The sequence below is a fragment of the Panthera leo genome, chromosome A1 (assembly GCF_018350215.1).
Source record: "Panthera leo isolate Ple1 chromosome A1, P.leo_Ple1_pat1.1, whole genome shotgun sequence".
Classification (NCBI taxonomy): domain Eukaryota; kingdom Metazoa; phylum Chordata; class Mammalia; order Carnivora; family Felidae; genus Panthera; species Panthera leo.
Genome location: NC_056679.1, coordinates 9,998,542 through 10,022,350, shown reverse-complemented (window position 1 = coordinate 10,022,350; position 23,809 = coordinate 9,998,542). Strand labels below are relative to the sequence as shown.

Sequence of the window (23,809 nt, the reverse complement as noted above, 5' to 3'; positions counted from 1 at the left end):
AAACACGGGCTGGCAGTAGAGTGTGGAGCCCGTTGAGGCCGCGGGACTTGGGGGATCTCCCACCCCCTTGCAGACTTCTCCATGGACCCCACCGGGAGTTCATGGGAGGGACTTGTGACTCTCCAGGGAAAATATGGTGCAGGCTTTAGGGAGAGTAGCTACCACAGGAGGAGCAGGAAGCCCCGATCCCTTTCCCTATCTCTCCTATGGAATAAAAGCTTTATTCTATAAGGGGGGAGAAAATAATACTGCCTCTAGGGCCTAGGGGAAAACCCACTGCTGCTGAGGGAAGGGAAATGAAAGTATCCTCTATTCATGGGAAAGGGACAGGCACAAGGACTGGGCTCAGAACTATAGCTAGAGGGGAGGCAGGAGTCCTGAGAAGGCCACATCCCAAGACCTGGGGACCTAGTATCAGCCTAGGAATAAGGCTTAGCCAGTGCACCAGAGAACATCCCCACCACGACGCTAACAAGCTGAGTGACAAGTAACAGTAGAATACTGCCAACAGAGCTACAAGTGTGGAAATACACCCACAATGAGGTGCATCGTACAGGAGACACCTAACGCTGGGGAAGGAGCAGGAATTGAAAGTCTCTGGAAAGCCAGCTGCTATGGTACAAGGTACTGTTCCACTACAAGGTATCGTTAGAGGAATCTGAAACCTGTGGTGCACCCAGGGTAACCATAGCAACAACAAACCTGACGGAAGGAACGCTAACTCCCACACCAAAGGTCTACTAGAAGACAAAGCATAACAGTACCCAGTCATGAGAACTGTTCACTCCAGATTCTACTGTCGTACGCAAGATGTTCAGCTTCCAGCAAAAAAGTTATGAGGCACATGTAAGGACAATTTAAAAAAAAAAAAAAACAGTACACTGTCAAGAGACAAAGCCATCAACAGAACAAGACTCAGCTATGGCACCGATGTTGGAACTATGTAATGGGAAGTTTTAAACAACTACCATGAATATATTAAAGTCTAATGGAAATGTAGACAGTATGCAATACCAAACAGGTAAGGTCAGCACAGAGATGCAAACCACAAGAAAGAATCAAATGGAAATGCCAGAAATGAAGAATGTAGACATCGAGATGAAGAGCCCCCCCCTTTGATGGGCTGATCAGTAGACGTGACACAATCAAGAAAAGAATCAGTGAACTTGATGACTGGCCGATAGACATTAGCGAAACTGAAACACAAAGAGAAAATAGAGCAGAAAAAAAAAAAAAAAAAGAACAAAACAGAATATTTCAGAGCTGAGTGACAATGCCAAGTAATATACGTGTGCTTAGCATCATAGAAGCAGAAGACAAGAGAACAGGGCAGAAGAACTCTCTGAAGGAATAATGGCTAAGAATTTCCCCAAATCAATGACAGAAACCAAACCATAGATTTAAGAAGCTCAGAGAACATCAAGCAGGGTAAATACCAAAGCCAAACAAAAGGATAAACAAAAACCTTAATATTATAGTCAAACTCCTTGGAAAAAAAAAGAAACAAAATTTTGAAGGCAGTCACCAAAGAAAGACATATTACAGAGGAATAAAGATAAGAATTAGGGCGCCCCTTGTTAGAAATGACACAAGCAATAAGGCAAAGGAAGAACACCATTAAAATGTTGAAAGAAAAGAAATTGTAAAGAATGAATTTAAAATTTTGTATGTCTTGCCTATTGTTCGATGTGAGCACCGTTAAATTTTTCTAGACTTAGTTTGCTATACCCTAAGATCACGGAAATACTTACTAACCAGCATTTTCTCGCTTCTGTAATCTTGCTTGCTTAACACATTCTTCCCCTTCCCCCTTCCCCCCTTTTCTCCCGCCACAAGTAACGGACAAAGCCTTCCCACCAAAGGACAGACAAAGGACGCCCAATCAGAGAACAACAAATGTCTTTACTTTAAAATCAACCAATCAGGCCCCTCATAACCTGAAACCTCCCCTATGCTAATTGTCTCTGTCTATAAAAACGCTGTACCAACCCTGATCGGGGCCTCTTAGCGTCACTGGCAGCGAGTGCGCGGAGGTTCAGGTTGGAACCTGCAATAAACGACCCTTGCCGCTTGGCTTTGACTTACGACTCTGGTGGTCTCTTGTGGGCGGTTTCGCAACCTCGGGCATTATAGTTGAAAGAAAAGAAATCTGTCAAGCAAAAATTCTATAGCTCAAAAAATATCTTCCATAACTGAAAGCGAAATAGAGACATTCTCAAACAGAAACTGAGAAAAATTTGTAGGTTTTGTTGTACCGAGGGTAATCCTAGCAACAAGTAACCTCAAACTCAGCCCAGCTCCTGATAAGATTAACCTTAATCCTCACGCAAAAGTCTACCAGAAGGAAAAGCTTTGGGAATGTTAAAGAATATGGCATCAGACAGAAACTCAGACCTACACAAAGAAATGGAGAGTTCTGGAGATACAACAAAGATAACATCAAATTTGATTTTTCTAAAAGAAAGCTATCTAAAAAGAATAGTAGTCTGTTGCATATTTATAACATAGGTGAAAAGAAAATGTATGATAACAATAGCATAAAAGAAAGAAGGAGGGAATTAGGCATATAAAATTATGAGGTCTTTAAACTCATAGGAGGCAGTAAAATATTTGATAGAGGATGCATACTACTTCAAGATGTATATTGGAGAAACTAAGGCAAGCACTAGAAAATATTTGGAAAACAGCATACATAATAATAGGGAGACAAAGACGGAATAATAAAAATAATCTGGATCAATCCAACTGATTCAAAAAATATCTGATATCAATCCACGAGAAGATAGAAAAAGAGGGAAAAAAGAAGATATGAAATAAAATGGAAAACAGATATCAAAATGAAACATTTTAATCCAGTCGTACCGATAATCACATTAAAGGTGAATGGCATGAGCTCACTAATTGAGAGAGAGATTATCAGATTGAAAATAAAAGCAAGTCTAATTATTTGCTATCTACAAGAAACCTACTTTATTTTTTTAATTTTCATTTTTTAAAGGTTTTTAAAGATTTCTTTCTTTCTTTCTTTCTTTCTTTCTTTCTTTTATTTACTTATTTATTTTGAGAGAGGGAGAGCAAGCAGGAGAGGGTGGGGAAGGAGCAGAGAGAGAGGGGGAGAGAGAGAATTAATTCCAAGGAAACTTCACACTGTCAGCACAGAGCCCAAGGCGGGGCTCGAATCCACAAACCTTGATATCATGCATGACCTGAGCCAAAATCAAAAGTCAGCTGCTCAACCCACTGAGCCATCCGGGCACCCCCATTTTTTAAGTTTTTATTTAAATTCCGGTCGGTTAACATACAGCGTACAATATAGCGATTCAACACTTCCATAGGATACCCCGTGCTCAACACAACAAGTGCACTCCTTAATCCCCATCACCTATTTAAACCATCCCCCCACCCACAAAATACTAATTCAAAGGGATACACACACCCTGATATTTCAGCATTATCTGCAATAGCCAAATTATGGAAACAGCCCAAATGCCCATTGACTGATGAATAGAAAAAGATGTGGTATATACACACACAAGGAGGCCCACTTTAAATGGAGACAGGGGCACCTGGGTGGCTCAGTTGGTTGAATGCCTGACTCTTATTTTCAGCTCAGGTCATGATCTCGTGGTTCATGAGATCGAGTCCCGCATCAAAATCTCTCTAGGCCATTCTGTTGTGCAGCCAAGGTTAAGAAGCACCGCTCTGTCCTATACTTGCTGTACAGAGAGGTTCTTAGCACATAATGAAAATTCCACTACATATGCACCATGGTGATTTTTCTCTTTTCCTCTTATTTTTTTAAAATAAATTACTGCAGTCTTTAATTTAAAGTGATGTTACTTTTCGACTCTTCCGTTCGCGAAAGCATTTTTTAAACAAAACAGAACAAATTTAAACATATTTATATCGCAGTTTCCTCAAGAGGTTAAAAACAAAGAACAGATGTTTCTGGAAAGTATAAAAATCTGTGATGTATGTATTTTTTTTTTTTTTTTTGATTGGATGTGTGTGCGGGGGTGAGTTTTGCAAGAGAGTGGAAAGGGAATCAAAAAAAAGAAAACCATCAGGGGATTCCACAAGAGAAACAAGTTCAGAATCATTATCTGTGTTGAAATGCAACTCTCTTTGAAATACGGTAATAGAGATACTAGGACCACATAATTAATTCACGTCGGATGCATTGACTGATCTGGTCTTGACAATATGCTCTGAGAAGGAACCATAGCAAAGCAATCATTCACATCCTTTGCCACGTTAAAATAACCAGTGGCTACTGGCCTCAGGAGAACCTTTGAAGTTTTCAATGTTTCCAATGCCTTCACCATTTGGCAGGCTTTAAAACACAAAGGAAACACAACCGCCCTCTCCTATGTTAAAAGACAACCACTTTTTAAACACTACCCAGTTTTTAGTGGTGTTCAGACTTAATATTTTTAAGAGGGAGAACTGATTGTACCAAGCCTTTCATTTTGTTTTGAGGTTTCCCCGAAATGTCTCATCTAAATAAATACTGTGCGTGAATCGGTTAGCTATGGTTACATTAATCTCAGCGGCATGCAACGCAAACCATTTATTTTTCACTCACAATTTGTGGGTCAGTGGGGCAGGTCAGCTGGGGTAGGTGTATGAGTCTATTTGGGCTGCTGTAACAAAATACTGCAGACTAAGTAGGTGTTCAATAAATATCGACTGAAGTGGCTACTCGTTGTTTCGTATTTGTCACAGGATCCCAGTGGTGTGTGGACCGTGCTTTGGAGTGAGTGTTGTAAGGACAGTCAGGAAGCCCCACACTACACACACTAAACTAAGAGTGAATCCATGTGAAATTACTGTCTGGCCACAGCGAAATCCCTAGAACTCCAAGAAAGACATCAACAGCAGCTTGATTTGATGTTCGAGTGCTGGCCCAAGCGGGGCAAACACCAGCTTATAGGTAGAAAATTACCCATCTTAAAGAGACACCATTGGGATATTGTTGCTTTCATACAAAATGGAAATGGAAAGTAGGACAGGTGCAAACAAGAGATCCATAAAACGCTGTGTGGTCAAGCTGCCTCCCCACGCAAATCTTGCCGGTAATCGTTATTCAGGGCAGGGAGCAGAGGAGAGAATGCCCCCACACAGCTTCCGGGGAAGTAGAGAGAGTGAGGCTGAGAAGTCTTATCTTTAAAGAGCTTCCGATGCACTCCAATACCTCACAACGACCAAACTGCACATTACTGAGCGGGGCCCGGGCCTTGTGTGAAGTCACAGATTCGTCAGAAATTCAGAGTAGGTACAGATCTTTATTCCCCTCGAATCTTTGTGCCATGGTAGAGCAGTAGGCACCGAGCCATGGGAGAAGCCCAGAGCAAGGATCTACGTTTCAAGGTTCTCTGATGGGCCCCAATGGGCAGATGTGGGAATATACCTTCCAGAAGCACTACACCTGTCCCCTTGTCGCTTGTGGTTCCGAGACAACCTGTCCAAGCCCGATGACCATACAAAACCTGGAGGGGTTTGCAACACTCTTCCCAGTCTGTGCAGTTGAGAAAGAGTTGTTCATCCCCTTCTTGGAGGAGCCAGAGGGAGCATGGGACTCTCCCCTGCCCTTCAGTAGCAAGGGCCCCTCTATTAGCCAAGCCCTTCACTGCTCAGCTGGTAAACAAATACTGACGGGCCTTCCCCTAAGGCTCATTTTTCTTGGCTCAGAGGCCCCAGGGGACTGACCTAGCCTGAGGGCAGACAACCTATGATATCCTTTATGAGTACTCTATACATTGAGGGAAAAGACCAGACCCAATAATTAGAAAAGGTGGCTCCAATTGAGGCAGAGTCAACGAAGAAGGTAAGGATAAGTTTAACAAAAGAGAAGTAAACTCTCAAGGAGATTCAATCATAGAGTGAAAAAAACACTTTCTAAAACTAAAGCTAAAATAAAATTTGATGCCTGGATTTTAAAATGTGGCAAACACAGGGCGCCTGGGTGGCTCAGTTGGTTAAGCGTCCGACTTCGGCTCAGGTCATGATCTCGCGGTCCGTGGGTTCGAGCCCCGCGTCGGGCTCTGTGCTGACAGCTGAGAGCCTGGAGCCTGTTTCAGATTCTGTGTCTCCCTCTCTCTCTGCCCCTCCCCTGTTCATGCTCTCTCTCTCTCTGTCTCAAAAATGAATAAATGTTAAAAACAATTTTTTTAAATAAATAAATAAAATGTGGCAAACAGAAGGATCATTGCTAAGAACCAAACTGATGTTTTGAGTGAGCAAAAGGAAGAAACATACAACAGAAGTTAAAACCATTTTTAAAAATGACAACTATAAACAAAAAGGCAAAAGACTAAAAGGACAGATCCAGGAGGCCTCTGCTGCAAATATTATTATATTCAGAAGGAGAAAAGGTAGCATAGAGTGTTCCATAGAGAAAGGCCATAATAACAAAAGGTGAAATAAAAGAAATTACCTGAAGTTAAAGAAAAATTCCAAATGAAACTGAACATAGCTTCAAAAAGTTACCGAAATAGTCTAAAGATAACGAGAGAATCTTATAAACCTCCAGGAAGCACACACATGTGCACACACACACACACACACACACACACTCACAAAACCCAGATCACGTATGGCAGTAATTGAACTAGACCAGTATCTGACTTATAAACTGTACTCTCAACAAGACAGTAGAATACCTGTGGGCAATTGAGAAAATCAAAGTTAGTTCCAAGAATTCTACAGCCAGACAAGATACCATTTAATTAAGACAAAAGGTCAAAAGAATGACCTTGTGGGATAAGTAAGGTTCAGTGTGTTACCATCCTGGGAACCCATCTGAGAAAATCCATAGAAACTATTCTAACCAGATAAAAGTAAGTCAGAGCACGGATCTCATCATTTAGGAAGACAAAAGAATGGAGGAACCGGTGATAGTTAAATATAAGTGGATGATACTGATGATGTGACTGAAAATTATATGCCTTACATCTTCTTTAAATAGGAAAGGAAATTGCAAGGAAATCCTTAAGAAGAGCTTGAAGCAAAAATTCCAAACTCCCTCAGCAGTGAAGTGTGTGTGAGCGTGTGTGTACATGTGCGTGTGGGGATGGGACAGGAAGTACACTACGAGATGGGGAAATAAAATATCTCCCATCAGTAAGTGGGGAAGGGAGGAGTTGTGAAGGAAAAGGCACTGGAAACATAGGAATTGTGTAATTTTTTATTTTAATAGAGAACCCCAAATTCAGCAATGGCCATGTATGACTTTTCAAAAACTGCTTTTAATTCAAAAAATAGTATAATTTAAAAATCAGGGGCACCTGGATGGCCCAGTCAGTTAAGCATCTGACTCTTGATTCCAGCTCAGGTCATGATGTCACGGTTTGTGAGATCGAGACCTCTGTCAGGTTCCGCACCGACAGCATAGGCCCTACTTGGGATTCTCTCTCTCCCTCTCTCTCTCTTTGCCTCTCCCCCACTCGTGCTCTCTCTCTCTCTCTCTCAAAATAAATAAATAAACATTAAAAATAATAAAAATTAATGGCTTAAGAAAAAATAAAGAAAAAATTTAAAAGTAAATCTAAAAAGAACAATAAAGAATAACAAAAACTAATATGGCAATCATAAAAGCAAGTATGTCAAGCATCATAATTACTGACTAAATTCTCCTGGCAAAAGATAAAGACTTTCATTAGTTACAATATAAAACCCAGGCATAAGGTATTTCTGGAAGCATACTGAAACAATGCTACAAGGAAAGATTGGAAATTAAGGGAAGGCAAAGATATACCAAGAAAAGGCAAAGAAAAGCAAGCCCAACATGGATGGCAACACTAATATCAGCTTCAAGGTAATTCATGGCCAAAATTATTAATGAGGTCAAAGAGGAAGAGCATGTAATGAGTAGGAAACTAATCACTGAAAAAGCTCTATGAGTCATGAACATTGACAAACAACATAGCAGCTATATATTATATATTTACATATATAAATATAAATATATGAAATCCAAGGAGACATTAATGAAAACATTTTTACTGTGGGCTGTTTTTAATATTATTCTTTCAGAATTTGACAGTTCAAGTATACAAGCAAAGATAGACACGATGTGAGAAACACAATAACCTACACATTTTTTTCTCCTCTTATATTCATGTAATCTACAAATTAATCATATGCACAACGAAAGAAAACTTTGGTGTATTTTTCAAAGCAAATATATATATTTTTAACTTTCAAACAGGCAATCAACAATTACACGTTTTTTTAAAATCCTCTAATTATTGGAAAATTAAGAAACCTCCTTGGCATAATTTCTGGGTCTAAGAGGATATCAAAACTGAAACCACAAATTAAGTATCCAAAAGATAATAGGACAAAACATTACAGCAAAATCTATTAGATACACTTAAAGCTATGGTGGTGGGAAGGATTTATGACCTTAAATGATTTTATTGTTTAAAAACAAAAAAAACAAAATTACACAGCATCACGAATAAATTATTTAGAACAATTTGGATCTTATTATTTTTTCATTATTGAAAAAATGACTCAGTAGGCCCTCTGACCCGGTGCTTTCATTGATTTTCAATTTTCTTCATTTGAACCGTTTCCGTTATTTTCCTGTCCCATGTCAACGCCACAGTGAGAGCGAATAAAGCGATCAAGAATTTGTCTGTCTGAAAATTATGAAGAAAAACAGGATGAAATCTTCCATTTAACTACTTAAGCACTAAATAGAGAAATTCTAGGAAGGAGGAAAAATATCTGAGAATAGCGCTCTATATACAAATTTGATGGGACCAAAATATCAAAGGGCATATGTCTAATACCTAGAAAGGCACAATTGTATAAGTATGGATTAAAAAGAGTACACTTCATATTCAAAGGATCAGCAAGTCTTCCTGGAAAGGGCATGGAGTTTGGAATGAAAGTGACTTAAGTTTTGTTTCCGTGCTCGCGAGCTTTGGCAAGTCACATGGCCTCTCCATCTCTTCACTTCCTTGTCTTTGAATATATATAATAGCGCTTACCTTGCACCTTTGCTGGACTGGGTTAGGAATGCTATGTGAGAAGCACCTGGGCAGGGCCTGGTCCATAAAAGACAATAAATAGGATAGCCTTGTCCTTTACTACTGAGAACACAGTAATAAACCGTGATGACATAAAACCATAGAGGCTACTGTTCAAGAGCTTCTTGAAGCCAGGGCTATTACTTCTGCCAACAAACCTTGGTACGCTTTGCTATCTTTGAGTAATAACTGACCACGAGAGGGCCCTTCAACCTTCTGGCCTCCATTTCCTCATCTGGAAAGTAAAGGAGCCTTGTCTGAGTCAGAACATCCATGGTTCCCTAATCGTCATTACATATACGTGTGCGCGCGCGCGTGTGTGTATTATATACATCAGAGAGGAGCTGTAAAATTTTTCTTACTCCCAGCAATTGTCATCTATGTAGCAAAGACCAAAAGAAAGGAAAAATGCAAGTGGTACCATGTCATCAAGTTCAATGCCCATGTTACAAATGTCAGCCCAGGTCTAAAGATCAGGAGTGCACGTGTGTGCACCAGGTTTACTCTCCAATTCTCTGTGGTTCTTTGCTTTTATGACCTAACATTTAATTGTAAGCCATCCCCACCCTGCTCCATATCTTTTCTGACCTCAGCGTTTTTTGAATTTTGGTATATTTTTCATGAAGTGAAACGCGCTGATCCTTCGCGTGCAGTTCGATGGGTTGACACTTGGGTGTATGTAACCCATACCCATATAATAGAGATCGCTGCCACCACTCCAGAAAGGCTTGTCAGGCTCCTTCCCCGTCAACACCTCCTCCCTCAAGACACTCACTCTTCTGATTTCCTTCATCACAGATAAATGTTGCCTGTTGTAGCCCTTTGAAGAAAGGCCCACATACAAAACGTATGATTTTGTGTCTGGCTCCTCTCACTCGGCATAATGTTTTGGAAGTTCTTGTCGTTGAATACACCAATCACTGGGGCTTTTTAAGATCTAGTAGTATCTTGTGACCATACCAGTCTGTTTACCTTCTGCTATTGGTGGTAATTTGGGTTGTATCCGGTGTGGGACTATTAAGAATAAAATGGCCGTGAACATTTTTGCACAAGTCCTTCCACGGGCATGTGTTTTCTTGTCTCTTGGGTGAATACCCCGAAGTAGAATTTCTGGGTCATGGAGTAGATTTGGTTTAACTTTGTGGGAAACTGCCAGATCTGTTACAAGTGTTACAGTGATCCTACTATTCGATATACCCACCAGCAACTTTTTGCTCCCTACTCTCAACATTTGCTAGTTTGAGTCCTTGTCATTGCAAGCCCCAAATGGCTCCATTTTAAACCTTACAGCAAAGAGGTCATTTTAAATAAGCAAGCAAATGAACCAAAAATCATTCTTATACCAAAGGTAAACAGAGGTGAATCAAATTTGGCGTGAATTAATAAAAAAAGATGAGATTGTGTCCAATTTAATATCAATTTAAATAAATTAATGTCAGACAGGCTACTAGTTGTAATCCAGATGCTACTGTATTTATTACGTACAGATTCAGACTCATGTCTCCGTGATTTCATTTATGCTCCTCCCTCTGCTCCCTCTGAAAGGCCCTGGTTCTTGTCAGGGTGATTCATCCTTAACCTTCAAAGGAAGCCTCCCTCCCAGAAGCAGCCTTCCCTCAGGCAATGTCAATCCACAGGGTTGGAACAGACCCAAAGACTACTTCGATTACACAGCTCACGACATTACCACTGTGTGCCTGTCTCCCACACCTGACGATGAGTTCCTTGAAAAAAGAAGGATTTGTTTTTTATTTATCTTGGTATTTATCAAGTAGGCATTATAGGTATTCAATCGGTGAAGTTTCTCGAGTCCGTGAATATATTCGCCACAACATTGAATCCACACCCTAGGAAGGAATATTCCTGGGAGTGTTGATTGGAAGAGATAGAGAGGGAGTAATAGTTGAAAGCATCTGAAGCCAGATTTCAGGTAATTTTGTCATTCGAGGGGGGACTACCTGGGGAGATGACAGTCCTTATCAACAGATAACAGAGGCCCCAAGAGTCAGAGCTGTTGGTGGTCTGAATCACTCAGAGATTAAAACAATTTTGAAAACAGAATGGCCACTAAAGACATCTAGTTCAAACCCCTCAAGTTCTCATAGAGAAACTCAATACCAAGCAGCGATCCTCAGAATTGTTGGAAACAAAAGATTTGCCTTCAGCTGCTCCCCCTTTCTTCTTCCCCAGCTTCATTTTGTGTCTTCCTGGAGTCTTCTCTATCCTATCTCCCCCCACCACCTCCCTAGCCCCTGCCCTGGGCCATATCCTTCATCCCTCCCCTTCCCCTCTCTCTGTCAAAATGTACCTGCTCTGGGCTCTGAGACTGTCTAAGAGGGATAATCCAGTAAAATACTTTAACCTGAGGTGGTAATCATTCATTCAGCCTAATATATCTGCCAAGATTGTTATTCTCTTGCATACTGGCTCAGCCCTACCACAAATGAGCTCTGCTGAGACACTCGCCATCCAAAAAGCATAAGCGTCGTCCCAGATACTAGAAAATGACAGCAGGTTTTGGGCATAAGAATTCAAAGGGAACCTCCTACTTGCTTGTCAGCCTGTAGCATAGCTGGCTGATGGGTAGGTCATTCTAAAGCAAAACTAGGGAAGAGAAACCAAGACCCCATAGCAAGCAGATCCTACAAGCCACCAAGTCCGTGCAAAATGGCAAGGCTCTGGGGCACAAGCATCTTGTACCTGCCCCAGCACCCATCCTGAGGGCACCAGGAACAGAGGAGATCTGAAAAACTACCGAAGCCTAGCTTGGCCCCAAAGCTACTTTGTTAACTAATAGGCCATGTCTCACTTGTCTGGAGAGAAAAGCCCAACTGGAGAAGTCCAACGGAATCAGCTTATGCTAGGAATCCTGGAGAAGGTACATCTGAGTGGAGCAGAGGCTGCAAAGCATCTAAAGAGTCCTCAGTTCACCCCTGGGGGGCGCCACTAAGGCTCAATTACAAATCACACACACAGACAACCAAGGACAGAAGTGCCAGCGGCCACCACAGTTTTTCCACGCAGGCAGAGAAGCGACAGCTGCATCTGTATTTCAAGTCCCTGGGCAGATGGGAGCATCTGCTTTGGGAGCACTCTATAGGGTCAAACAGATGTGGCTCCAAGGTGAAAAGAGCACCTTACAGGATGCTAACCACAGTTTTATATATGTGAACCAAGCTGGGAAAAGGAACAGAAAGCAGGCTTGAGCTTGATGGGATGACTCCCTGGAAGATCTGACCAGCCGACCTCAAAGAGCCTCTTGGTTTCCTTTTGACGTGCCAAACGGGCCGAGAGGCACCTGCTGAGAGGAATGAGGCTCCCGATGGAAAATACAGACTTCTGCTTCTGCCTTAGAGTGAGGCAAAACACCTGCTTCTTGTACCTCTTAAAACCCAACATTTAAGCTTTTTTAAAGGCCTTTGGGCCATCAGCCCTCAGTCTGCAATCATGGGAAGTATCCTCTTTTCCCCCCTACACACACACACACACACACACACACACTCCCTTTTCTGTCTTGCCCACAGTAGGGTTTCAGTTTTGTGTGGGGTAGGAGATCTCAGGATAAAAGGGTTTCAGTGAAGATTTCAGAAGATCAAGCTATTCCGATCATAGCTGGGGACAGGCAAAGGACAGAGATTGGGGACCAAGGCAGGTAGGCGACAGGGAGCAGTAGGAGGATTACTGAGGAGCTGGCGGAAGACCCAAGCTTACGCTCGAGCACAGGGCACAAAACAAGGCAGTGACCCCCACACAGCCCGAAGCACTTCTTCCTTTAGCATTTAGTGTGTTTTATAACTTACCTAATACGTTAGTTTAGTGGCGTATGAATATACTTCATAAAAATAAATGTCTGCACTGGGGCATGTGCTCAAAGATGAGAAGTGACAGGGCAGTCACTAGCAGTGGGTGTCGAGCACAGCTGTTGAAGGAGTTGAGTTTCCTTCTCTCCAACTGCTCTGAGTTGACATTTTACACAGGCACAGAATGACCAGCGGCCCCTGAGATGCTCTCGAGGAGATTCCAGTCCCCAGGCTCTGAGCTGGGATAAGTCTTTGTCATGCAGAATGAACTAACACTGTCCTGAGCACGGCCTTCGCTCTTTTTGAGGGCATTATACACAGAGATTCTCATGTACTCTAAAAGGCTGTCACAAAAAGTACCACCAAACAGGAAATAAAGATCACATAAGATAAAACGAAATCGTGAGACAGTATAAACACCCACAGAAGAAATCACTTAACTGTAATAAAAACAGAAGTCGTATGGGAGCAATTCAACCACGGGCTGAATGAGTGAAATGAGCGAGATCAGGAATGAGTGAAAAGCTAGGTGTTTCTTTTGTAATAAGTGGGGCTACAGTCACTGGGGCCTCTTTTAAGAAAGCTTTTTTTCCGGGGCACCTGGGTGGCTCAGTCGATTAAGCATCCGACTTCAGCTCAGGTCAATATCTCACGGTTCGAGGCCCATATCGGGCTCCTTGCTGACAGCTCAGTCTGGAGCCTGCTTCAGATTCTGCGTCTCCCTCTCTCTCTGCCCCGTCCCCCGCTCACACTCTGTCTCTCTCCCTCTCTCAAAAATAAAAATAAACACTAAAAAGTTAAAAACAAAAAAGAGGGGCGCCTGGGTGGCCCAGTCGGTTAAGCATCCGACTTCGGCTCAGGTCATGATCTCGCGGTCCGTGAGTTCGAGCCCCGCGTCGGGCTCTGTGCTGACAGCTCAGAGCCTGGAGCCTGTTTCAGATTCTGTATCTCCCTCTCTCTGACCCTCCCCCATTCATGCTCTGTCTCTCTCTGTCTCAAAAATAAATAAACGTTATAAAAAAAAAAAAACCAAAAAGAAAAAGAAAACGTTATTTTCAATGGGCTGAGGCTTACCCAAAACTATGGGATTTCTATGAGGCAATATCTATCTTTTTGTGAACATTTAACTCCAGTGGCTGAAAGTTGCAACAGTTTCTATTTGCATAAAGCAGTGTATTATGATCTGTAAATCCATTAAACAGTAACTCAAGACCTCCTCTTACCTTTATAGGAAAGACTCTGAAGGTACTCTGTGATTTGAGAGGGAGTAAATGAGTTTAAAATCACTAAGAAATCCAGGTAGGTCTTCCCATAATCGCTTTGGTACGTAGTCTGCTTCTTTGTGCGTTCTTGATTCCTCATGTGGCTGTACAGCACGGAAGGGACTAGAGGGACATACGGGAGGGAAAGACACGGAGGCTGTCACTGAGGAAAGAATTCCTGCCCTTATTTGTCTAGCAAGCCCCCAACAGCCCTGAACCCACTTGGAGCTTAATCATCACCCTTAAGGTGCTGGAAAGGGAGGCGCTGTACATGAGTGACTCCTCCCGGGACTCGGGCTGAGCAGAGCTGCTCCGACTCAGGACCGTTGCTGTTGGCAGTGGTGGTGACTGGGGCTGATGGCCGGAGACTCAAGTTTGACCTCCGTTTTCAGAAAAATGCTCCCCGAAATCGACTCTTCTGCTGCTCAGCGTGTTGGGATGGTAGCATCCACTACCTCCTTAGTAAACCACTGCCTTCACGGAAGCTTCTTTCCCTTTTGTGCCATCCCCTGTGCAGACACGGGCTGACACACTAAGAGGAGTCCCTCAGGGACCCAGGTGTGTTCAGGTGAGCGGTGATGACATCTCCAGCTGGCACTCATTGCACGTTCAGACTAATAAAGGCATCAGGTGCAAGCAAAACCAAAATCACTTACGTTTGATTCTGAATATTTGCTCATTTAATGTGGGTTCCGATGGTCATGGAATTATCACAGAAAAAAAAAAAAAAGCAATGAAAACATGAGGTGAGAACCTAACTTCTACAGCATGCCCAATCTTTGAACCTTAAGGACACATTAAATACTGCTTTCAGTTCCAGCTCGTCCCTTTACAGGGACCACTGGCCAGGGGAAGGAAGCAGGGGGAGGAAGAGGGCACTTTCATGCTACATCCTAAGAAGAACATTTGGAGGGTCTGGAAATGCTTTCGGTAGAGAGCGTGGAAGGTATAAAGGAAGGTTTTCATAGAATAACTCACACTAGTTAACCTCTGTAGGAAGACGTAGAACCAAAGCCAAAGTGTAGCAAGGAAGGTTCCAGCCATTGAGAACTTTCCAAGAGTTGGAGTATCTGAGAATGAAAGAGTTGCCTTGGGGGTGGGGGGTATCCTCCAAAGAGTGAAAACATCAGCCCTTGGCAAGGACGGGGTAGAGGGGATTCCCACAGGGTGTGAGATCCAGATGAGGTAACTTCTACGCTGTCTTCTAATCCCGAGAGGCTAAGCTTCTATCCTGTGATTTTTGTCTAGAGTACTACTCGGTCCCACCTCCACACCAGGAATATATCACCGTCTCAGACTGACAGCAAATTATCCTCTTAACCAGTAGCTTGGAGGTGGCTTGATCATGGAACTTTTAAGAGCTTTTCTGTTGAAAACAGTAGGAATCAGGATCGTAAAAGAATACGTGAATGGAATGGTTGCTGAATCTGAAGATACTTGATGGACATACCATACGGTCAAGCTTCCAGTGGATGATTGACAAATCTAAGTTCAGTCCCACTCAGTCTCTTTTTTTAGTCATTTTAGAGTAACTAAATTCTTCCTTTTGTTTTACAAGGAGGAAGTGTCCCTCAATCCCCACCGCTGCCCCCAGGCAGAGCGTGCACTCATTTCACAGCAAAAGGAATCAGTTCTTTCCCAGGACTTACTCATTCCCTGGGTTTGAAGCTAGGCCTAGTTTTGATCCCTTGGAGGCTTACAGGGATCACTGGCATTCTTTGTGACTGTCACCAAGATTACCTGCCAGGGCCCAATGTGCTGAAGAATCTTGGAACAAGGACAGAATCTATAAAGTTGCTTTAAAAGCTAAAGGTGTACTTACCTAGACCCTGAGAAGCAACTGGGAGGCTTGAGTGGCATCCATATCTGAAGCTAAAGTCCTGAAGCTCAGGAATTTTAGCTGGAACTTGGTAATTCCGTCGAAACTCAGTGTCCGCAGGTCGAGGAAGTAACTTTTTCTGTCCCAGCGACATCTGAGAACTTTCCTGAATCTCCTGAGCTGGAATGGAGGCACAGACACAAGGCAGTAACCCCTTGTAAGCTACTTAAAATAGCATCATATTTTCATTCCCTTTTTACTTCCTGCAGTAGCTTCCAATTTTATCACAGTAAACCCACTCTTCTCGTATTTAGAGGTACAATCAATGTCGTTTTTATGGATATTTCAACCAAGAAATAATTTTCTGCTTTATCAGGCATGGGAAGTATATGCTCCAATGATTAGAAGTGGATTTTAATGAATATATTGTATGTCAGTTTAGAACTCTCTTCCGTTCTGCTCAATGGACACAGAAGGCATCCCTCATTCCAGTAGGGATGCCTCGTCCCTGGGGCAGGTGGGGAGTGGAGAGAGAGATCTCAGGTAAGGCTACGGTTGACATGTAAGACATAAGATGCCAGTTAACTTTGAATTTCAGATAAATAACGAAGAATTTTTGTAAAATACTCGCTTATCTACTCAATACTGTTATTCTAACATAACAGGGCAGCCTGTATTTTCATTTGTTAAATCTGGCAACCCTAGAAGTGCATACCATCCCCATCACCTGGGAAAGAACCACCTGAAGCTCATCCCTTTCTGATGGAGGGTTAGGTAACATCGTTGTCACCGGCGGACAACGGCGCCATTGTTTCGTTGTAATAACTCTGCTAACGAATATTCATCAAATATCGATGACGTGATGATAAATAATCAGTAAATACCTACGAGGCACTGACTAAACGCCAGCTTCCACAAGCGCTACCAGATCACAGAGGAGGCACAAGCTACCTCACTTAGAGGGAGTCCATCCCTAATTCTGGCTACCAAGGTGGTTCAGAGGCACGTCACACAACACCAATTTTATTCAGGACAAGAATGTTAACATGGCCATCTTGAGCAATATCCGAATGGTGCCACGATCTATTGAAACTAAACTCGAGTCTTGTGCTGAATTCATTTTTCCGTAGTTTTTATGGATATTTAATTCAAAGGTACATCCAACAATATGTGATGGCATCTACTGGCACCCAAGAGCATTTTAATGATCTGTTTAGAAATGATTTACGTCTAGACCAGCACAGTGAGAGAAAGCTTCACTACGTGCTGCCTCTTCATTTAGATGAGTCAGGAAGAGAGGATGTGGGTACTCAATGGCCCTCATAATGACCTCATAACCTGTCCAAGGAGAAGACAAAGTTATAGAGAAGATGCAACTCAAGGGCTTAAAAACAGGATATCCCTGAAGATGTTTTGGGAAACCATCTGGTATGGTTCCTAGTAAGCACCATCTATACCTTGGTTTTTGTATATCACTAGTAGCTTTATAGGAGGAAAATAAATTCTTGGTGAAGTCCTTGAAGTGCTCTGTGCCAAAGCTAAAAATAACTTAGTCATCGTTCTACCTTGCACGACCTCAAACTAGCGTGATTAGAAAGATGTACACACGGCAAACAGATACGGAATGTGACATCTTGTAACCGTAACCCTTGGAACCGTGGTTCTCACATGGAGATAATACATCACACTTACCTAGGAAGCTTCTTCCAAAACACAGTTGCTGAACCTCATCCCAGACATGGAGAATCTCTAGAAGTGGGGCCCCAGGCACTTACATTGTAAACAAGCTTCCCCTAGGCTTAAGAATCACTGACTCAGAGCCTTCAACGGGTGCTATAGAAGCCCAGAGAGGGCATAATGAGCTCTGTTAGGGGAAGGGAAGGAAGACAAGAGTTAAATGGCAGACACAGCGAAGGATGTGCTTCGGTGATGGGTCAACAGGGCAGCAAAAGTTGTGCACTGTGTTCATTAAGTATGATCTCGCTGGCAAGAGTGTGAGGTATGCAGGGCAGGGAGTAGCTGAGGGTGAATCAGGAGAGGTAAGTTAGAAACCAGGTTGTGAAGGGTTTTGAGGGGCTAGTCCGTGTAGACCAGGATCAAGCAGCGTAGTGGAGCAATTGGACGTGAAGACCCAGAAAAGACAAAGTTAGAGCCTAGACTTAGTCTGCGTTCCTTTGAAGATAAAGATTAAGTCTTACTCTTCATTGATCCTTAGCCATTATCACAGTAATCGACCTCGTTCTTCTCAACGCACGCTTTTATTGTCTTTACAAAATTTCAGTTAATGAGTTCCTTCAGTATCATCAAGAAGAGAAGTTCTTGATCCCAAGGGACCCAACTTATGCCTGAAGTCCCCGTAGTGGAACTGAAGTTTGCCCTGACGGGATAACCATGACTCAGAGCTAACGTGACCCAATGGTAACCACACCTCCAAGCCCTGGACTCCTCGCGGGGAGCCATCCCTGCTCCTCAGGAGCTCAGCTCCCACTCTTTCTTTTTCACTTGAGAACAGTTGACGCCGCACTAGTGTACCTATAGCCCAAGGAGAGAAACTGGCCCATTTAAGATTAGCATGGCACTTGCAGAAAGTCCCAGTCAAACGTGCATCTACAGCAAGGACTGTTCAAAACCACTGGGACCATGCGCATCATCTACAGCCAAGCAAGAACCAGTTCTGCTGTCTCTGTCTGCTGTTCTAATTCATTGAAGCCAAGTTCCCCAGGCCTCAATGTGTAAACAAGCACCTTTTCCTGCTTCTCACTCATTGGCCTTAATACAATGATGAAGATACAAAGATAAGACATGGCCCCTGTGCTTTAGAAGCTTCAAATACCAGAGAAACAGAACAAAAAAGAGAGAATGACAATATTGGGTGATAAATAATGTGGAAAAGATAAGAATAAGATCTATAAAAACATATGGGAAGGCCAGCAATCCAAACGTGGGGGATCAGAGAAGACTCCCAGGAGAGACACGAAGCCTGTCTTTGGACTTCATTTATGGACAGACATAGGCTGCAAAAAGGGAGCGGCTGGTGGCCCACGGGAGGGGGGCAGTGTGTGCTCAAGGCACAAGGCTGCCTGGGGCGCGGTGGGTCTGGAGGAAGGAAGGCAGATGGTCTCGGGGAGAGTGTGGGGGCTGGTGAGGGAGCATGCTGGCATGGCAGGTAGGGACCAGATTGTACAGCCTCGCATTTAAGGCATTTAGCTTAGTGTCCCCTGAGGACACTGGGGAGTCACTGAAAGGTTTTCAGCTGGAAGGTGACATCAATTCGCACATCTGGAAACTATGGTGATGGTCCTGGTGATGGATCGGAAGCGACAAAACTGGAAAAGAGAGCTGGATTAGAGGTCATCCAAGGGGGAGACACGGGCAGCCGTGGCTTTGGGGAGGAAGAGGAACAGACGGAGCTAAGAGATTTAGGAGAGACTCTTGGCAGGTCTTGGGTATTTATCTACACATAGGGAGATGGTAATTTGTACATGCAGAAAGGCCTTTGCTTAGAAGCTCGAAGACATCTTTTAAGAAGGCTGACATTTCAAATCTTTTCCCATCACCCTTTATATTTACCTGAAGTAGGGAGGTCTTTTGATTCTATACTCATCTAATTTCAAAAAGTGTACTTCCCGTATATTTTTTCCATCATTCCACAAATATTTACAGAGCACCTCCCATACCCAGACTAGACTATACCGACCATGCTAGATTCTGAGTGAATAAAGGCCTTGGGGGCACCTGCCGAATAGTGGAAGAAAGAATAAAGCAAAAACAACAAAAAACAAGAATCAGTAAACAAATGACTACAAAATGCCAGGTGCTAGAAGGCAACAAATGAGATGGTGGCACACTTCTTCAGCTAAAACAGTAAGGAAAGGTCTCACAGGCAAGGGGACATTCTGGAGTCTACAGAATGACACAGTAAAATCACAGAAAGAGCTGGGAGAAGAACAATGAAGGCAAAGGGGACAGCCTGTGCACTGGTTGAAGGTTGGGGGTAGGGGGAAACAGTATCCTATAGGAATTTTAAAAAGGCCCATGTGGCTGGAGCCTGATGAACGAGGGGATGGAGGGAGGAGGAACAGTGAGGAGGTAAGCAAGGGCTATGGCAGTCTTGCAGGACCTTGTGAGCAAAGAGAAGGAACTGAAACTTGGATTTCATTCCAAGTGCAATGCAGGGAGCCTGGGTGGCTCAGTGGGTTAAGCATCTGACTTCAGTGCAGGTCATGATCTCACGGTTCATGAGTTCAAGTCCCTACCACCCTGAACGCGCCCGATCTCGTCTGATCTCAGAAGCTAAGCAGGGTTGGGCCTGGTTAGTACTTGGATGGGAGTTCAAGTCCCACATCAAGTGAACTCATGCCCCACTTCTCGTGAGCTCCAGCCCTGCTTTGGGTGAACACGAGCCCCACTTTGGGTGAACACAAGCCCACTTCCCGTGAACATGAGCCCCACTTCAGGTGAGTCCTGTTTCTCTCTTTCTCTCTCTCCCTGTCTCCCTCTCTCTCTGCCCCTCACTCACTTGTGCCCTCTCTCTCTCTCTCTCTCAAAAACAAAATCAAAACAAAATATAATGCAAAGCCAGTGAAATAAAGCAGTGGAATAATATGATCCAATTTAGATTCATAAAAATTATCATATATCATACTGGACTCCTCCCTCCCCAAACTTCACCAGCATGATAGTAGATTAGAGGTTACCACATTTTTAGAAGCTGGAGACCAAATACAGATGTGGCAACTGAATTAGCAAAGTAGAGGAAGCTAAAACTAAGTGGTTGCCGAAAGGAATAACAAATCAGTGAGCTAATCCACATTGTAGACCCCCAATAGGCTTCTGTAACAAGAACATGGTAAGGCAGGTACTGAGGCTCAGGCTGAAAACAAGCAGCTTGGGTGAAAGCTTGTATACAGCATGGTTGAGTTCCTGCACAATCTTCTTAACCTCATGCAGTCATTTGGTGATCCTTTCCTAACCAGAAATTTATTAGGTGTAAAACTGAATGAGAGAAGCTCAGGAGATTCCAGGACATGAGGCACAGTAGAAGGTGGGGTAGTGAGATGAACAGGAAAAAGAAGGGCTCAGTAAGTGTTGCATGGGAAGCAGGAAGATCCCAGTTTCCTCCCCAATCCTGCTCTCAGAAGGCCAACAGCCAAGGGTTTCTCTCTTTGGAGAAACTGACCTATAAATATGGGTATTTGGGGGTTTCCCAACAGAAAGAGAGCTTATCACCTAACCACCTAAATCAAGTACCAGCTAATAAGCCCCATCTCTGTATGTAGTTTGCAATCAGATTTGTGTGTCTCCCTTGTAGGTTTTGCGAACCTTAGAGATTAAGGTTTTGCCTACACTCACTTAAAAAGAGAGTCCAAAGAATTAAAAGAAGTTTTATTAGCATCATAGTAAATCTGCCTCTGCCCTCTTGTAAGTATGAACAGAAAACCAAATTTTCATTAGACCATTAAAACACTCAGAAAATAGAGACAATGCAAGGAATAGACGAAAATGTTGAAAATTAAGTGTATCATAAACATCCTAAAATTTATAAGAGAATTACTACATATATAAAACAAGAACAGAATGCTGTTTTAAAAAATAATCATAATAATCAGACCATAATAGACCATAATAATCAGAGGTCTATATATTGCAGTAAATAAAACTTATTAATTTTACTATTCAAATAAAAAATCAAAGGGAGGAAGAAAGCTAGTAAATTAATAAAAATCCAATAGAAGAGCTAGATTAAAAGCTAAAGAAATTTTCAAGTTAGCAAAACAAAAATACAAAGAGAAAGATACTAGGAGAGAAAAGATGAGAAAATTGGAGGATCAGTCCAACTAATAGGAGTTCAAGAAGAGAACAGAGAAAAGAGATGGGAGAAATGTGGGAAGGGACATGCAGGAAACAATGTCCAGAATTGAAGGACATGACTCTAGCTTCTAGGGCCCCTAATTGTCCAATATAATCAATGACAAAAGATTCTCACTAATGCATACAGTTGTGAAATTCATAATGTCAGGAATAAAGAAAAGATCTTAAGAGCTGCCAGGAAAAAAAATATATATGAGAGGGTCAGGAATCAAAATGGCATCAGTTTTGTACAAAGAAATCCTGGATGCTAGAAGATATTTGGAGGAATGCTTTCTGAGGGAAAATGATTATCAACCTAAAATTTTATATCCAGCCAAACTATCAGACAAGTTTAAGGAATTAAAAAGGACATTTCCAAATAGGGCAGAACGCACTCAAAAAACTTCCTCCCGTGCACTCTTTCTTAGGAACGTACTGAAAGATGTCCTTCAGCAAAACTAGGGAGAAGGGATAAGAAAGAGGAAGAGGAAACAAGATTCAATGCAGGCAGAGGCCAAAGTCATTCTTAGAATGATGAGAAAGGAAGTCGCAGTGCAAGGTGGGGCAGCAAAACTACAGAACAACCAGTCTGGATTAGAAGAGGATGATGAAGGGTGTCAAGCAGAAGATCTCTGGGAAAAACAGAAGTGATAGAGTGTTTGAAACTGTGTTTGGAAAAAAGTCTTGAAACGTATGTGATAAAGAATTTGGCAAAAATTAGTGACAGGCCCATAGAAAACTAAGCATATGAATAAAAAGTCAATTATTAACTCTGGTAAAAAAAAAAAAAAGAAAACAAAAAGGAAAGGACACAATTATAAAATACCACGTAGCTCAGCAATGAATGTTTACATAATCATAATATATCATATCAGTATCACAATATAAACATTAGCAATTGAATCAAACAAGAATTTGTAATATAATTATAGAGAGAATGGATGGAAGAGTTACAGGAGAGCCAAATCCTCAACCACTATAACAGGAAGTCAACAACAATATCTAAAATTGATGAACCAAAGGTAAAGGTATATGCATATTATTTTAAAATATGGAATATCACATAAGAACCACTGAAAGGATTGAATTGATCACCAATGGGGAGTAGGGTCAAAGAACTGCTATTACTTTGTAATAAGCCATTAGGTTACTATTTGATTTAGATGTACGCATGCATTAGTTTAATAAAAGTTTTAATTTTTCAAAATAGCAATAATTGGAAATGGCATGTTGAACTTGACCTCTTCATCTTTGCAGGGCTGTTTCATCCTCGTTTTCCAGGCCCAGAAAGCCTTTCCTGGCTTCCCCTTCCCAACGTCAGGCTAGATGTCCCACTGTGTGCACCCACGGCACCCAGAATTTCCCGTATGATACACCTTTTCATATGTGACCTTTTGTTTGCTAAATTGCCTCTTTCTGTGTCTGTATTGTGAGTTCCTTAAGGAAAGAGACTGCATCTATGCTGTTCCCCACTGCAACTCCACGGCACAACATATAAGCAGAGAGAAAATGAAAATGTTTACCTTTTGCTGTGTCCACAAAGTCTCTTCTATTACTAGAAATAAACTGATTTGCTATCGCCTTCCTAACCTCTTCCTTTGTAGCAGCGATTTTCCAAGGGAGGTGGCTCTTTATTGATGCTGTTGATTGGCCCTGAGGCAACGTCCAGAGAAAGAAATCCTATTAATACAAACACAATTTTCAAGAAAATCGATATAGGTTCACCTAATGGGATGAAGATTATGTGTGTTTGTGGGCACATATTCTTCTGGGTCCTCTACACCCACTTACCACACTGCAGTGTGTGCCGAGTCCAAAGAGTGTGCCTCCAACCAGAAATCTCCAGCTGAGACCAGAGAAGAAGACCCACGTGAGTTCTTGACCTGGCTTTAAATGCCCAAGGAGCAGACAGTCTCAGGCTTCAAGAGACACCCTGCCTCCCATGCAGAGTTCTCAGAAGCAGCCTGTAAGAGGGGGAGGGCAGGCGCTCTCTCCTCTTTGCCCCCAAAGAGATTTTACGATTATGAAACTTGAAGCCTC

The 23,809-nt window shown here is 42.4% G+C and overlaps 1 protein-coding gene across 1 annotated transcript in view; it reads right to left on the bottom strand.

Moving 5' to 3' along the window:
• Window positions 1–8,381: 8,381 nt before the first annotated feature.
• The window catches only part of TEX26 (testis expressed 26), a 31,539-nt gene continuing 16,111 nt past the window's right edge, over window positions 8,382–23,809 (bottom strand). Inside the window, exons 5-8 of the mRNA XM_042945862.1 lie at window positions 23,293–23,449; window positions 15,923–16,099; window positions 14,062–14,223; window positions 8,382–8,645 (exon numbers count right to left, since the gene is read on the bottom strand). Coding sequence (XP_042801796.1) covers window positions 8,554–8,645; window positions 14,062–14,223; window positions 15,923–16,099; window positions 23,293–23,449 — 588 coding nt within the window. The 3' untranslated portion in view covers window positions 8,382–8,553. The remainder of the gene's footprint in view (window positions 8,646–14,061; window positions 14,224–15,922; window positions 16,100–23,292; window positions 23,450–23,809) is intronic.